The sequence below is a fragment of the Bidens hawaiensis genome, unplaced genomic scaffold, assembly GCF_021521415.1.
Source record: "Bidens hawaiensis isolate Kalapana, Puna unplaced genomic scaffold, B.hawaiensis_p1.1 tig00033425_1, whole genome shotgun sequence".
Taxonomy (NCBI): domain Eukaryota; kingdom Viridiplantae; phylum Streptophyta; class Magnoliopsida; order Asterales; family Asteraceae; genus Bidens; species Bidens hawaiensis.
The window spans coordinates 73,925-87,668 of NW_027495723.1; the positions used below are offsets into that span (position 1 = coordinate 73,925).

The 13,744-nt window shown below is 41.6% G+C and overlaps 1 protein-coding gene across 1 annotated transcript; it reads right to left on the minus strand.

The window, feature by feature from the left end:
* Positions 1–10,540: 10,540 nt before the first annotated feature.
* On the minus strand, positions 10,541–11,161 carry LOC143584801 (uncharacterized). Its single transcript, XM_077066763.1, has one exon. The coding sequence runs from the start codon at positions 11,159–11,161 to the stop codon at positions 10,541–10,543; it is 621 nt and encodes a 206-aa protein (XP_076922878.1).
* Positions 11,162–13,744: the final 2,583 nt, after the last annotated feature.

Genomic DNA, 13,744 nt, shown 5'->3' on the forward strand with positions numbered 1-13,744 from the left:
GAGGGAGAGAAGGAGGTTAGGGTTTAGGTTAATATTAATAATAATAATATAATACACTTTGGTCCCTTAACTTCCAAATGTTACTTTTCTAGCTTAATTAACTAGTTCTAGCACATTAAGTTAATGTTTATAAGAATGTTATCACATAACACATAAGTCTAACACATAATTATCACATAATTATTGTTTTGACGTTTTTCGTTTATTCACCAATTGTTTGCGTCAACTCGTTTGCGTTTCGGTGCAATTCCCGAAAGACTACACATGTAGTAAGTGTTAAGCGTCATTTAAACCCTAGTTTAAATGTAATGAGGTGTGCGTTATAGATTCAATGATCTTAAGTTTGAATTGACGGAGTTGAGTTAACGGAGTTAACCTGAAATTGACGATTGTCACATCATTCCCATGTTAAAGAATTTTCGTCCCGAAAATTTGAGTCAAGTCGTGATGAGTGTCTGAAAAAGTAATAAAAAATTTTCAGTTTGTCATATCATCCCCTAGTAGAAAGAAATTTCGTCCCGAAATTTAATTCATACCTCCGGTGATTTCTGACGGTCTGTCGGGTTTCGCGGTTTTTTGTGTTTGGTCAGCCCTTCAAAAAGGTGAGGATACTTTTTCATCATTTGATCCTCGCGTTCCCACGTGAACTCCGGTCCACGTTTCGAGTTCCAACGAACCTTAACGATTGGGATTTTGCTGTGCTTGAGTGTTTTGGTTTCCCAATCCAAAACTTCAACTGGTTCTTCAATGAAGCGTAGCTGTTCATCAACTTGCAATTCGTCCAAATGGACTACTTGGGTTTCATCAGATAGGCATTTCTTCAAATTGGATACGTGGAATACATTGTGTACGCCATTGAGTTCCGTTGGTAGGTCCAGTCGGTACGCCACCGGACCAACGCGTTTCATTATCCGGTAAGGACCAACATATCGTGGGTTGAGTTTGTTTCGCTTTCCAAAGCGAACCACACCTTTCCAAGGTGAGACTTTGAGTAACACCCGATCGTTCACTTGAAATTCGAGAGGTTTTCGGCGCTTGTCGGCGTAACTCTTTTGGCGATCTCGTGCTGCTGCCATGCGATTTCGGATTTGAACAATCTTTTCTGAAGTTTCGAGTACCAGTTCTGGACCAGTGATTTGGCTGTCACCCACCTCTGCCCAGCAGAGAGGTGATCGACACTTCCGTCCATACAACGCTTCAAACGGCGCTGCTTTAATACTTGCGTGGTAGCTGTTATTATACGAAAACTCTACCAAAGGTAAGTGAGGTTCCCAACTTTTTCCGAAATCCAACACACATGCACGCAACATGTCCTCTAAGGTCTGAATAGTTCGTTCACTTTGCCCATCCGTCTGAGGATGGTATGCTGTGCTCATATCAAGACGAGTGCCTAGTGCGCTTTGCAGTGACTTCCAAAAGTGCGAAGTGAAACGGGAATCTCGATCAGAAATGATTGAGACAGGCACTCCGTTTCTAGACACTACTTCCTTCATGTAGACGCGAGTCAGTCTTTCCATTTTGTCCGATTCCTTAATCGCTAAGAAGTGTGCCAACTTAGTCAACCGGTCAACGATCACCCAGATGGTATCGCATCCCGTCGGTGTTTTAGGTAATCCTGTGATAAAATCCATTGAAATGTGTTCCCATTTCCACATTGGAAGTTCCGGTTGCTGTAGCAGGCCAGATGGTTTCTGGTATTCTATTTTGACTCTGGAACAAGTCAAGCATTTGCTCACGTAGGTGGCAATGTCGGCTTTCATGTTTGGCCACCAGTAAAGTGCCTTTATGTCATGATACATTTTATCTGAGCCAGGGTGGATAGAATATCGGGACTTGTGTGCTTCGTCCATCACCAGAGTTCTCAACTCTCCGTATCGTGGAACCCAAATCCGGTTCTCAAAATATCGGACCCCGTCCGTTTTGGTTTCAAGTTGCTTGTTCATGCCCCGCATGAGTTCTGATGGAAGATTATCATCTTTCAAAGCTTCGAGTTGCGCCTCGCGAATCTGATCGGGTAAGCTGACATGAATCGTGAGTTGCAATGCTCGCACTCGCCTGGGTTTATCGGTTTCTTTTCTACTGAGGGCGTCGGCCACTACATTGGCCTTGCCAGGGTGGTACTTGATGGCACAATCATAATCCTTAAGCAGCTCGACCCAACGACACTGTCGCATGTTCAGCTCCTTCTGATCGTAGATATGTTGGAGACTCTTGTGGTTGGTGTAAATGGTAAACTTGGTACCGTACAAGTAATGCCTCCATATCTTAAGGGCAAACACCACAGCTCCGAGTTCCAAATCATGGGTCGTGTAGTTCTTCTCGTGAACCCGTAGTTATCGAGAGGCATAGGCTATAACCTTCTCGAGTTGCATCAGCACACAACCGAGACCTTGTATCGATGCGTCACAATGTACCTCAAAATTCTTTGTTCCCTCGGGGAAGGCCAGAATAGGGGCGCTGCAGAGTTTGGTTTTCAATAGTTGAAAAGCGGATTCTTGCGCGTCTCCCCAATTATACTTAGTACCCTTGTGAGTCAAAGCGGTGAGGGGTTAGGAAATCTTTGAAAATCCTTCGATGAAACGCCGGTAGTAGCCGGCCAGTCCTAGGAATTGCCGCACCTCAGTCGGAGTCTTAGGTGTTTCCCAGTTTTTGATGGCCTCTACCTTACCGGGATCGACATGGATACCATTTTCGTTGATCACATGTCCTAAAAAGTGAACCTCGCGAAGCCAAAATTCGCATTTCGAGAGTTTAGCATACAGTTGTTCGTTCTTCAATAATTCCAGAATTACCTTTAAGTGTTCCTCATGGTCAGCCTTGTCCTTGGAGTAAACCAGGATATCATCAATAAACACAATCACAAACTTGTCGAGGTACGCCTTGCATACTCGATTCATGAGATCCATAAATACGGCTGGTGCGTTGGTTAGTCCAAAAGGTATAACCGAAAACTCATAGTGACCATACCGTGTTCTAAAGGCCATCTTTGAAATATCTTCTTCGCGCACTCTTAGTTGATGGTAACCAGATCGCAGATCGATCTTCGAGTAATAACTCGATCCTTGAAGCTGGTCAAACAGATCATTAATTCGGGGTAAAGGATAACGGTTCTTGACCGTCACCTTGTTCAACTCCCGGTAGTCGATGCACATGCGGAAAGTCCCGTCCTTCTTTCTGACAAATAAGACAGGGGCTCCCCATGGCGATGAGCTAGGTCGGATAAAACCCATATCCAACAAATCTTGCAACTGGGTGGACAACTCCTGAAGCTCCGCCGGTGCAAGCCGATACGGGGCTCGTGCTATGGGTGCTGCACCGGGTGTTAATTCGATTTGGAATTCGACTTGTCGTATAGGAGGGAGTCCGAGCAAATCCTCCGGAAAACTTCCGGAAAATCTCGCACAACTGGTATATCTTCAATTCGCTTCTCCTCCGCGGGTTTCTCAACAATATGCGCCAAAATTGCCGGGTGACCCTTTCGTAGATACTTCTGCGCCTTCATGAGGGTAATGACGCTGGTGATCATGCCGCTTCTTTCGCCTCGGATCGAAATGATCTCGCCGGAAGGGGTAGTAATGTGGACTATCTTGTCATAACATATAATCTCCGCTTGGTTCTCGGATAACCAGTCCATGCCGACAATGACATCGAAACTACTAAGCGTAAAAGGAATAAGGTCAATATCAAAAACATGACCTGACAGTTTTAACTTACATCCCGCAAGTACATGAGTCGTTACTATAGTCTTTCCGTCAGCTAATTCAACAGGAAACTTAGCATCTAACGGAGTTGGAGTTAGGTCTAAGAGTTGACTAAAGGCTTTCGACACAAAACTCCTATCAGCTCCAGTTTCAAACAATACAGAAGCAAAACAATTGTTCACAGGGAACTTACCAGTCACCACGTACGGATCATTACGGGCTTGACTCGACCCAATAACAAAAGCTCTTCCTTTACCATTGTTTCCACCACCACTGCCACTTCCATTACCTCCATTGTTGTCGTTCTGTTTCAGCTTAGGGCAGTCCTTCTTAAAATGTCCCTCTTGTCCACACTCAAAACATCCCTTGGTTGTCATGGCTGGTTGTCATGGTAGTTCTTGAAGGTACACGTTCCAATTGGACCCCCAGCTTGGTCCTGAACATGTGCGGCTAGAGTGGCCGCCGCGTGGTCATTCAGCAGAGTTTGGAGTTCTGCTGCAGTCAAGTTGATGTTACCACGTCCGTGTCCAGCGTTTCTTCCAGCCATTTCCTAGAATCACAGCATAAAATGTTAGACATGAATTTTTCTTTCATATGCAACACGCCATACATGTAATAAAAAGATAGGCAGGAAAGAAATAAGAAACAAACATCACATCACTACCATATATTAATCCAAATAAAAATTCATGATTAAAAACATTGTATTCGCTACAAAGTATTTCCAATCAATCCTTAAAATCATAGAAAATAATAGTTCGGATGGAGACAACCCTTCATCTAGGTGTCATCATCACTAGATGTCATCATCTGAGGACACCTCTGAGTGTGCCTCCTCCTCAGCCGGTTCTTCCTCCAGTTCTTCTTCAGGTTCCTCCTCGGGATCCTCCTCGGGATCCTCCTCAGGCTCCTCTTCGGGATCTTCTTTAGGTTCCTCTTCAGGCTCTGCCTCAGGCTCGGCCTCAGGCTCTGCCTCAGGTTCGGCTGCGTTCTGAGCAACTTGCATTTGTAAGACATCGCAACGCTCTAAAGCTATCTCGGTTCGAGTCCTTGCTACTTGGAGTTGCTCTTGCAAGTCTATCATCTCGGCTTGCATCTTTCATAATCTTCATCTGTTGATCACTAGCCTCTTGCATTTCCTTCATGGCCGCTGTCATGCGGGAAATTTCCTCCTTAGTTTCGGTTCCATCTTTTAACAGTTCGGAAACGTTAGCTCTCGTATAGCGCATGTAACCAACATCACGCTCTAAGCAAGAAACAACAGCTGCAAGCATACGCTCTACTGGTTCGGTTATGGGTGGTAGGGTGTTGGGGTAAGCAGGATGGTTCGGGTGAGGTAGCGGGGGAACTTGTTCACGGTAGACCATACGCCTGATCATATTAGGGTACCAATCCCAGCTAACTTTGTTTTCGTACATGCCTCCGGATAAGCGATACCTCTTCGGTGCAGGCGCTTCGAGTTCCGGGACTACACGGGGTGGCGATGAGGTAGGTAACTGCGGTTCCTTCCCATGTGCATGAGTCATCGGATCGGATGATGATGATGATGGCGGCGTCGACATTCCTACAGGTAAGCCGTGTATGCGCGCATATGAGTGAAAGAGGTAAAGAGATAAGATAACAAAGACTACACAAACTTATGCAGTGCGTATCATTATAACTAATGGGTCGTCGTGGTTATAGTCTAGTATGCATGCAATTTCTAGTTCGCTATAACCAATGGCTCTGATACCAATCTGTCACACCCTCAAATCCACAAACGGAGTTTTACCGTCAGAGGGTGTGAACTAACAGGATCGGAATCATTAGTTATAATCAAACCATAAAAACGTTTAAATGAAATTAAGTACGGAAGCGTAAAAACCAAGAGATAAAAGTTGCGTCACGCAGGACGACTCAAAACCCCATAATAACAGTTTAAAATCAGGTTGCATAAACAAAAGCGTTTCAAACAATGCATGATCCTATACCGCGCGCCCGCATCGGCTACCTGAGAATAACATACTAAAAGTGTCAACACGGGGTTGGTGAGTTCACAAGTTTATATAAAATAAAGCGTTTAGCGTTTGCGTTCAGTGTTTTGCGTTCAGCGTTTTGCGTTAAGCGTTTTGCGTTCAGCGTTTTGCGTTAAGCGTTTTACGTTACCAGATAGTGTTATGTCAATTATATATCTATAGGTAGCTAGCCTATAAAACAAGTATTACTAAGTGTTCGACACCGAAGCTGACTGTTTATCATTTGCCTTGCCACCAGGTCTATCCCGACCATGGTATGTGTTTAGCCAAGATTACACCCACTCGACCTCCAGTCGAGTTTAGCGTTGGGTGGGGTTTGTCAAACCCAGTAGTACTACTCAACAATGACTCGCTATTATCCAATATTAAACGGTTCGATGTGAATGAAGGACTTTAGTTATTGCGTTTGCCACTTAGTCTTTACAAGTGATATATAATCTATATTAACAAAATCTTAAATGCGTTTTCGGAGTATGTTATCTCCCCCAAGTGAAAAGCGTTTGAAAACAGTTTAAAAGGGGTAAGTGAACTCACTGTTTGCGAAGTATTCCCAAAATAATTCACCAAGATGCGCGTCACAGAAAAACTCTCTCTAGCGTTCTAAAACAACAAGGAGATTTTCTAAGTGTCGGAACTATTATCGAGTCTCTAGACTCGGCACATAATACCTTTTCAAATATCACGTTTCGCGTTTCGTTTGTGAATCGTGTGTGACTTAACAAGTACATTTGTGATACGATACATGTGTGAACAATTATTTACGTGTCATGTATTAATAATGCACATCACTAGCAACTATTCCCCACAGGGGCAATTTGGTCAAAACACCACAATTATTTAGCAAGTATTCCCCGCATGGGCAATTTGGTCAAAACATAACAATTAACTAGCAATTATCATGTTTCATGCATTTTCACAAAATTCAGCAGCTAGTTTCACCGAGACAGAAATTCTACTTGATAGATTATACTATACCACCGATCATAGCATCTTAATTAATTCATCAAAAATCATCACAAAAGCATACATGTATTAGGTTTCCAGAACATATTTTATTTTATTTTTATTCCACATATGTTTCTCACAATGATCAAAATATTACAGCAAACTCATAACAGTCAAATTCATGCGCAACAGAATGTTATTTGAAATTCCCGTTAAACTAAAAATTAAACAAATGCAAGACCACTTGGGTTAGGTTCCTAACTCAACAAGTCAATTTCCAGAAGTGGAACCAACCCAATTGGTCTCGTAGTTCATGAGATATAACATTTACAAAACAACCTAACAGCAGGTCTAACAACTCAGCTTTGCACAACATTTTTGTAAAATCATAAAGGTTAACTTTTACACGTCCAAAAATTGAAAATTAATATTCTCTAGAAACTAGACTCAACCTAGTTTACTGTAGTATCAATAATCTCAACCAATTTTCAGATTTACACCCCGTTACAGTCAATTGAACATCAACAACACAATCTGTCCAGAAACTGTTTGCAACAAAACTCAACCTATTAACTATCTATGGACCATAATCCGTTCATATGACCTTATAGACACCATAATCATTATCCATGCACATCAAATACACATTACATCCGTGATTAGGGTTTTACTTGAACTCAAAATCAAGAAACAAACGATTAACATGCAATAACACCAATACTAGCTATCAATTCAACAATCAATACATCTTTCAATCAAAACAAGACATATGAACATCATGTATATAATTTCCAGATTCTAGGGTTTATAATTATACCTTCCAAAGCACAAAAATAATCAAGGGGAAGGTAGAAGATGACTAGAATCGGGTGTAGGATGCTTCAATTGTGAAACCCAAGATCAAAAACCAAGCAATATGTGTGTGTGTGTGAGCCGATCGTGAAGAGAGGGGGGGGGTAGCTGCCGTCGGTTTTGGGGAGGGAGAGAAGGAGGTTAGGGTTTAGGTTAATATTAATAATAATAATATAATACACTTTGGTCCCTTAACTTCCAAATGTTACTTTTCTAGCTTAATTAACTAGTTCTAGCACATTAAGTTAATGTTTATAAGAATGTTATCACATAACACATAAGTCTAACACATAATTATCACATAACACATAAGTCTAACACATAATTATCACATAATTATTGTTTTGACGTTTTTCGTTTATTCACCAATTGTTTGCGTCAACTCGTTTGCGTTTCGGTGCAATTCCCGAAAGACTACACATGTAGTAAGTGTTAAGCGTCATTTAAACCCTAGTTTAAATGTAATGAGGTGTGCGTTATAGATTCAATGATCTTAAGTTTGAATTGACGGAGTTGAGTTAACCTGAAATTGACGATTGTCACAACTGAGCACTAGTGGTGGATTGACGAGGTTTAGCAAAGAAAACTGGTGCAGGTTGTGGTGAGACATGAGAATATTGACCCTGATTCTGAGTGGACTTAAGCATGGAGAAGTTTGGTTGAGGTTGAAATTTCTGCTGACCCTGAGTGGTCTTGAACATGGAGAAGCTATCTTGGGAGATGAGAGCATTGTTAGAAGCAACATTGTAACCGGCTGCACTATAGGATTTTGCATGGTTAATAGCCCACTTCTTGTCGTCCATGTCACATGCTTTGATGATGGCTATAACCTCAGATAGTGTCTACTTTTTGAGATCTTTAGTCTTCTTAATGACAGCAGCGTTCAGATCCCAACTTTGAGGTAATGAGTACACCAACTTATTGTTAGTTTTAGCAGCTGTTAAGTTGATGCCAGTAGATCTCATTTTAGCCACAAGAGTAATGAACCTTTAAGTTGAGTTTCTAATGATTCTCCCAGAACATGATTAAACATGTTGAGTTTCTTTCTTTGTAGATCTTGATGACTTCTTTTCATATCTTCATTTCCTTCATACACCTCAATCAGGGCTTCCCATAGTTCTTTAGCTTATTGTAGTTCTCTAAAACCCAGGACAATCTCAGGTGAGAGTGCCATACTCAAGGTTGAGAGAGCCTTTTCATCCCTTCCATTTTGACAAGATCATCATCATCATACATAGCAACAGGTTTCACAACAATTTCAGTAGAAATTTCCTTCTGTTAAGTGATGACTCGGGGACCCCTGACTATGCTTCGCCATATTTTAGAATATTTCATTTTAGTATATTTTTCGAAATGAAACTTACACTCACTAAACCCCTCATGAGACAGGATACCGGGCACGCGAGTAGTGGTCTCCATGATGGAGTCCAACTCCTGATGAAGTGAACCATTAGATGACCCATTAACATTACTTAGTTGATCTATCACAATGTTGACAAGTCCAAGTGCAATTTAGATCCAACAGTTTTAAAAATCCAATACACAAGAGCCCAGTTCAGAGTGACTAGGCCCAACAGAGATTACTGTATTCATTGACCGAGAACTAGAAAATTTGACCGAGAACTGAACACGTGGACAGAAAACCAGAGTTGTTGACCTAGAAACAGTGACGTAGACCGAAAACAGGATAAGTTGATCGAGAACTTAATGCGTTGACCGAGAACACTGATTCTTTACCGAGAACTACCAATCTTTGACCAAGAACTGGTATTGTGGTTAACGGATAACTGATTTAGCCGAGAACCCTTAAATGAGGCGGAAAACACTCAAAAGTAGCCGAAAACGCCTGATTTAGACCGAGAACCCAGGAATCTTTCAGATTTGACTGTAACAAACTCCCAAGAATAATGGATTTTGATTTGTTTCAAAACCAAAGGCCAATCTTTCACCAAAATAAATCTTTTTCTTCTCCGAACAGCCGTTCACCATAAAATACGACCAAACCACCAATAAATCAAGATCTTGAATCCTTGATATCACAATAACGAGCCAAAATAGGTCTAAGGCTCTGATACCAATTGTAAGGTCCAAGATGTATCTTTCAATATATTATCAATGTATCGTGATGTTATTGTGGAAATCCAACACAAGACGATTCAAGATAATGAGTAATAACACGAAAGAACGCACGGGAATGCTTCAAAACACACGTTATTTTCAACGTCGAGTGCTTAAACACAATACAATACTCTTTCACAATGATATGGTGAACGACCAAATACAAGAATAACTAACAACCAAAAACCCTACACAAGTGCACTATATATAGAGTATCCAAACAACTAGCCCAACAATAGCCCAAAGCCCACTGAGATCCATAAGGATCTCGGTTTACATATGTAGCCCAGCATTAACCTAAACTAAGTACAAACCATTAAGTCTAGGCCCATGTGTTCGTGAATAAGTGCTAATTATCTCCTCCCTTCAAGGAGATCGAGGTTCAACCGTAGTTCTTCCTCGTTATTATTGGCAGATAACGTTCTTGCTGATGGTATCCCGATTTCGGCCGAGATCATGGATTCCGTTCCATAAGTTAAACTGAACGGCGTCTCTGAATTGCTTGACTTTTTCTGAGTTCGAAAAGCCCATCAAAGCACGTGGGGTAATTCGTCCACCCATCCTGTCCGTTTAGTTCCCAATCATGACTTAATTCCATCTTTAATGGTTCTATTGGCTCTTTCTACCTAGCCATTGGCATGCGGGTGAGCCACGGATGTGAATACTTGAGAGATCTGAAGTTCTTTCAGCCACTCTTGTAGCCCGCCATCCACAAACTGGGTTCCATTATCACTGAACAATGTTTGCAGGAAGCCGAAACGGCAGATGATGAATTCCCACAAAAACCTTTTTACACTCACTGCAGTAATGGAAGCAACCGGCTTAGCTTAGACCCACTTAGTGAAGTAATCGATTTCCACAATAAAAAATTTGATGCGTCCCGAGGCTTCTGGGAATGGTCCCATAATGTCAACAGCCCATTACTAGAACGGCCATGCTGACGTCACTGGCACTAACTCGTTTTTTTGGCCTTAAAGTATTGGGAGCATTTCGTAGGCACGAGTCACATTTTCTGATTTCTCTAACTGCGTCCATATGCATTCTCAGCCAGTAATAACCTGCATTCATTAACTTGGCTACTACCATTCTTGGACCCGCATGTAGACCACAAATTCCTTCATGGATTTCTCTTATCAAATAATTTGCATCTTTAGCGTCTACACATCTGAGGAGCGGGCTAAAGAATGAACGGCTGTACAATACCCTATCTTGTACTTGGTAATTCAAAGCCTTATGTCTTATTTTCTGAGCCGCTGCCTTTCCTTCTGGAAGTGTTCCAGATGACAAATAAGAAAGAATTGGTGTCATCCAGAACTCAACTCCCGTTTGTATGACCAACACCTGATGTTGCGGTACAGAGGGGTGATCAAGGACTTCAATGCGGATATCTTTTGCAAAATGCTCGAAATTCGTTGAAGCTAGTTTACTTAAGGCATCCGCAGACTTGTTTTCACTTCTTTTGATGTGGATGACTTTGCAAGATGGAAATTGAAGAATAAGATCTTTTGCTTGTGAAAGGTACGAAGCCATCACATCATTCGTTTCTTCATAAGTTCCATTGATCTACCCCACTATTAACATCGACTCTAAGCGTGATTTTAAGTGTTTCACACCGAGTTTTTTGGCTATCCGCAGGCCTGCCAAGATAGCTTCGTATTCTGCCTCATTGTTGGTACTTTTAAAGTCCAACTTGATGGCATAGGTAAATTCATGGCCTTCAGGATTATCCAATCTGAGACCCGTGCCTGATCCTTAACCACTCGAGCCCCATCGGTAAACAATGACCACACCTGATCACGTTCAGGAGGTACTGGAATTTGTTGTTCAATCAAACACTCTTTTTTCTTTATTCTATGGGACCTCAGTGACGAAGTCTGCCAGCACCTGACCTTTAATTGCGGGTCTTGGTTTGTATTCAATTGACTGTTCTCCCAGTTCGATGGCCTACTTTGCTAACCTTCCAGACAATTCAGGCTTGCTTAACACACTTTTCAGTTTGTATCCAGTCAGCACATTGATTGGATGCGGAGACACCTGGCCGCATAAACCAATGTTAGCACTCATTTTTCAAGCATTGAATATCTGGTTTCCACATTGGTCAATGTCCTGCTGACATAATAAATCGGTTTTTGGAGATTTTTTCTATCTGTCAACAGTATTGCCCTAACAGCTATGTTGGATGCTGAAAGGTACAGAGTCAATGATTCTCGCACATGCGACGCAGTCAAGGTACCTCCATTAAGAATTTCTTGACTTCCAAAAATGCCTATTCCGATTCCGCGGTCCATTTGAAGTGTACTTTCTTTAGACAATTTCTCAATGTTGACACAAAAGGAAAAGATTAAGCCGCATGATTGGCTAGAAATCTGTTCAAGGCCACTAATCTACCATTCAACGTTTGTACCTCCTTGAGGGAAGAAGGTGAGGGCATGCAGGCGACTGCCTGGACCTTATCAGGGTTCGCCTTGAAACTTTCACCCGTGACAATCACACCCAAAAGTTTTCCTTCCTCCATTCCGAAAAAAACACTTGCTGGGATTAAGTTTCATGTTAATCTTTCTCAAGGTATTAAATGTTTCTTCTATATCTCGCAACATCTGATCTTTCTCTATACTCTTTATCACCAAATCGTACTTGTATACTTCTAAATTGTGCCCGATTTGTTCTTTGAAATCTTCATCCATCAAACGCTGATAAGTGGCACCCGCATTTTTTAATTCAAAGGGCATCATATTATAGCAAAATGTGCCTTGATCAGTGCGAAATGCGGTTTTATCTTCATCACATGTTGCCATGCGGATTTGGTGATAACCCTTACAAGCATCAAGAAAACATTTGAATTTGAAAGGTGCTACCGCATCAACTTTTAAGTCAATCTCTGGAAACGGATAACAATCTTTCGGACATGCTTTATTCAAATCCTTAAAATCATTGCACATCCACCACGTTCCATTGCCTTTAGGAACAATGACTGGATTCGCCACCCACGTTTGGTACTGAATTTCTCGAATGTTCCCAGCGTTTAATAAATCCTGAACATGATCATTCATAGCCTTTGTTGCTCAGGACCCATCTTCCATTTTTTTGAACAACTGAGGTGAATGCTGGATTTACCCGCAGTTTATTTTCTGCAATCTTTCTCGAAACACCTATCATTTCCGCGGGTTTCCAAGCAAAAATGTCCATGTTTCTTGTTAACAATTGTTTCAAAAACGTCATTACTATCTCAGAGATAGCAGGACCAATTGAGATTGTCTGATATGATTTTTTTTCAACACCCACTTCTCTGGTTCAGTTCTTTCTGCTTGCTTCGAGATCTTACTCGGTTTTGAACTCTTTATCGTGAAACAATGCTTGTTTACACGGATGATTGCTACTCCGGTGCGGGTTGGAATTCCTACCGCACCATGAGCCGTAGGCGAGTGAGCATTGAAATCACCTATTGCTTCTCTTCCTAGAATTATATCGTGTTTTGACTTGCTGGCAAGACCAGAAATTCGACATCCTCAATTCGTGAGTGAATTCATCACTGAGTGTAACGGGAAAAGAAATCACCCCTCGCGGATGCATCACCTCATAACTGAAGCCAGACACCGACACATGAATGGGCTTCAACCTCACCCTGTCTTCCTTGTCGAGTTGCTCAAAACAATGTTCATACATTATATCCGACGTACTTCCTATGCCAAAGAAAACATATTGTGATCGGTAGTGACCGATCAGAGCAGTGATTATCAGCGAACTCTTATTGCATGGGCCCCCTTTAACTTGCAGGAATATTACGGGTTCACTCTTCCATTCTTCTTAATAAATCTCTTGCCTTTTGTACCCACTGCCTTGTCCTCCTTGGATCATATGAATGTTCAATTCCTTGACCTGCTTTTTAGGCTGGCCAAGATTGACTTGTGCGGGAGGTTTGTGAGTCCCTTGCCTTACATTTTTTACCAAGTGTTCTAACTTTCCAGATTTGACTGCATCTTCAATCTCATTCTTCAAAGTAACACAATCGCTTGTGTGGTGACCAATATCGTTGTGAAACATACAATGCTTATTGGAATTGAGATGTGCTCTCTTCATGAGTGGTTGAGGTTTCTTGAAATTAACATTTTCTGT

Coding starts and splice junctions, on each gene's coding strand:
- LOC143584801 (XM_077066763.1), bottom strand. CDS start 11,161: ATGGCTTCGTACCTTTCACAAGCAAAAGATCTTATTCTTCAATTTCCA.